Source organism: Pundamilia nyererei, unplaced genomic scaffold (assembly GCF_000239375.1).
Source record: "Pundamilia nyererei isolate P.nyererei 1_Seehausen unplaced genomic scaffold, PunNye1.0 scaffold00560, whole genome shotgun sequence".
NCBI classification, from domain to species: Eukaryota; Metazoa; Chordata; class Actinopteri; order Cichliformes; family Cichlidae; genus Pundamilia; species Pundamilia nyererei.
The window spans coordinates 50,440-53,759 of record NW_005187961.1 but is presented as its reverse complement, the minus strand read 5'-3'; the positions used below and the strand labels follow the sequence as shown (position 1 = coordinate 53,759).

The 3,320-nt window shown below is 38.3% G+C and overlaps 1 protein-coding gene across 1 annotated transcript in view; it reads right to left on the bottom strand.

The window, feature by feature from the left end:
* Positions 1-867: 867 nt before the first annotated feature.
* Positions 868-3,320, bottom strand: part of LOC102204280 (arachidonate 15-lipoxygenase B-like) — a 13,522-nt gene continuing 11,069 nt past the window's right edge. The window contains exons 9-10 of the mRNA XM_005754404.1: positions 1,398-1,568; positions 868-1,257 (exon numbers count right to left, since the gene is read on the bottom strand). Coding sequence (XP_005754461.1) covers positions 1,078-1,257; positions 1,398-1,568 — 351 coding nt within the window. The 3' untranslated portion in view covers positions 868-1,077. The remainder of the gene's footprint in view (positions 1,258-1,397; positions 1,569-3,320) is intronic.

Sequence of the window (3,320 nt, the reverse complement as noted above, 5' to 3'; positions counted from 1 at the left end):
TATATATATATATATATATATATATATATATGGACAGAGGGAGAGAGATGTATATGTGTATACTTGATATTTTCTACTCTATTTTACTCTTAACACAGTATCAATCCGGAGTCCAGTACTGACAATAAAGCTGAATTTTGGCTTAAAGTTGAATACTTGAGGAGTTGGGTTCTGTCAAATTCCACAGTTTGTATCTCATATTTAGCATCAAATGTTTGTATCTTTGAGTATATTTGACTTCTCTCTCAAAAATGAACCTAACAGTAATCAAGCTAGCTAGCATTAGCTTATAACTAAGCACTCCACCATCTTTTCCGAGTATGCTTACCTCAAGCTCCATGAAACCAACATGGTGATGGTCATAGATCTGCCATTAAATGAGTTCAACGTTGATTGGGTGACAATGTGCACATCCATGTTTTATATACAGTATCCCTGTCAGCTCAGTTGAAAATTAAGCTATAAGCATTTATTTGATGCATCCTCAATAATCAGCTGTGTAACAAAACATAATGGATCCAGTCATAACTGAAGTCACACAGATTGATAACATGGTGCTTCAAGCTTTGACTTTAATGTTTAAACATGTGATCACAACACGGCAGTTACACAGTATTTTATCATCACTTGTCACACAATTCCTAAGATGCATAAACTCTATTAATCTGTACGGAATGTAAATATTTTATATGGATTAAGCTTTGTTTGCTAAGTTTTTTTATTATCAGAATTTGAGAAAGGAGAAACTCAGTGATCAGTAACTGTTACACAACAGACATGCAATACACACTGAAATAAGAACAAATATAAATCAAATAATTCATATCTTGAGACAAAAAAGGCCATGACTACACAAACCCCCCTCTTCATAAAAACCTCCTGACTGCAACACCTTTACATTCATTCTTACAGTTTCCCTGTTTGTTATAATCACCGATACACTATTAAGAAGTTTTAAGATTATGATGTACACAAAAGTTAAATCAGTGGAAAAAGTTTAAATCTGGACACACACTCTTCCCCCTACCCCGTTAAATTAATATGAAGCTGAAGGAGAAGATGCCTTTCAATATTCATTCAAATAGATACACTGTTTTCAACCACCTCTGGATCCATGTATGTGTACGGCAAGTCCAACCTTGAGTTTCTAGCTTTGATGTCTGCACTCAGCTTTTTGAGCTCTTCTTGAAATTCTTTTATCTTCAGGAGAGGAAACCTCTCAGTAAAATGCTTCTCTGGGTAGTTGCCAAGAAAAATCTGATGAGATCAATGGTACATTTAGTTTTGGTTCCACTATCACGTTGATCAAATATGTAACTCTAGCAAAATTTTCATGTATTTTACATTAAAATAAACAAACAGCAACATAAAACATAACATCTTTGGTGAGTACTTACACTATCAGAGGACTGCTTGCTGAGTAGCCATACTGTGGACATGGCATGCACTGTTGTGTTAACACTGGGGAATGTGTCCAGTATCGTTTTCTCAGTTATTGTCCCCTTTTCTTTTGGTGGGGGAAGTTCCATGGTAGTAGGACTGTTGGGCATCCAGCCACCAAAATCGTACTGCATTGGTGAAGTAATTGATACATTATTTATAGGCTTTGAGAGATAGTTTTTAGGTCTCATAGCATTAACCTTTGGATCCAAATGTACCAAATATTCCACATGATTTCTAAGGTGTTTCACATCCAGATTTATCCATCAAGTGTAACATCACACGCTGTGCAGTTTTTTCAGTCGCGTTATTCAGCTTCTGCTCAAACTGCACGATTGACTCACAGGGGTTAGAAGTTCGTAGGTCACGATGCAGGGTCTCACACTATACAGCCCGATGCCCTGATGTGACCTGAGTGCTCACACTGTGCGTCCATAAAATGAAGGTTATAACAGATAATCTGTCCCTCGCTCTCCCTCTCCGTCTTTCACTCACACAGACACACCACCACCATCAACTTTGCTAAATTGCTAATGAAAAACATTGATCAGGCAGCTGTGATTGAGCTGCAATGTAAATTCCAACTATTTTCACGGTTGTTGTAGTCGTGATAATTTTGTGAGGCCAAATCTAAAAGGCTCGGATGCGCTTGCCAAAGTTCTACAAGTTGTGCCTCCATCGCTTATGTCCAGATCACACGCTGCACTGCTGTGCTACTTCGTTTTTTCACTTTCATTTCTGTGTTTGCGCGTCCGCAGTGTGAGAGGCTGTGGTGACACCCTCACGACGGCTGACAGGATTTCAAACTGGTTTGATTTTCTTACGACGAAGCGATTGATGATCGGGAGCTGGTCATGAGGTGTTAATCTCGTTACCCCACGTATACTACACGATGCATGACACACGATGAAGGCGAAACTCAGGTTTCCAATCACCAAAACGGTCGCACGACTGAAAAATCAAAATGAGCCCAAAATTGCACAGTGTATGCCCAGCATAATGGGCTGAAAAATACGTTAACTTCTACCTTCCTTTAGCAAGTGCGGAAGTCCAACTTTTTGTGCAATGATTAGCATCTTTCTCTGCCTTTTGGGTGCTACCACAAGTGCCTTTGATGGTGCAAAATGTCTCGTCGACATTGTTGGGGAGAAAACTTACAAACAAACAGTACAGCACTTCAGAGTCACAGTGTTAGTGATTATATTTGACAAGCTGAATGCATTCTGTACTGGATAGGAGACACAGCACGAGATTTACTGACAATAGTCTACAGACAATCAGGACCCAGACCACAATGCACTTAATATTGTACTTAAAAAAAGCATTTAATATTGCACCAAAAATAAATAAATAAAAAATCTGCGACAACAAGGCCGCAAAAGGTGAACCGCACTACAGTGAGGGACCACTGTACTGAAAACTGATCACATTTTAGCCAAGAGAACATATTTTTATATCCACTGCACAAGGTTAGTGAGTAACATGTTGGTGGCTGGGTGATTTGAATTACTCACTGTGAAAAAAGTCCTGATCTTGAACTTAATGAAATCTTAGTAAATAAATAATTCTTTGCTGATTTGCTCAAATATCTAGTGTCTATAACACCATAAGCCCATGGACTGCAGTGAATTCTAAGTTTTTAAAAAAACCAACTTAAAGACAGACTCTTTTCTTTGCTTTTTCTACCAGGCTACAATTTAGTGTTTGATGCTGCTGACTGTAATTCAATTCAATTTAATTCAATTTCATTTATATAGCGCCAAATCACAACAAAAGTTGCCTCAAGGCGCTTCATAGATACAGAGAAAAACCCAACAATCATATGACCCCCTGTGAGCAAGCACTTTGGCGACAGTGGGAAGGAAAAACTCCCTTTTAAC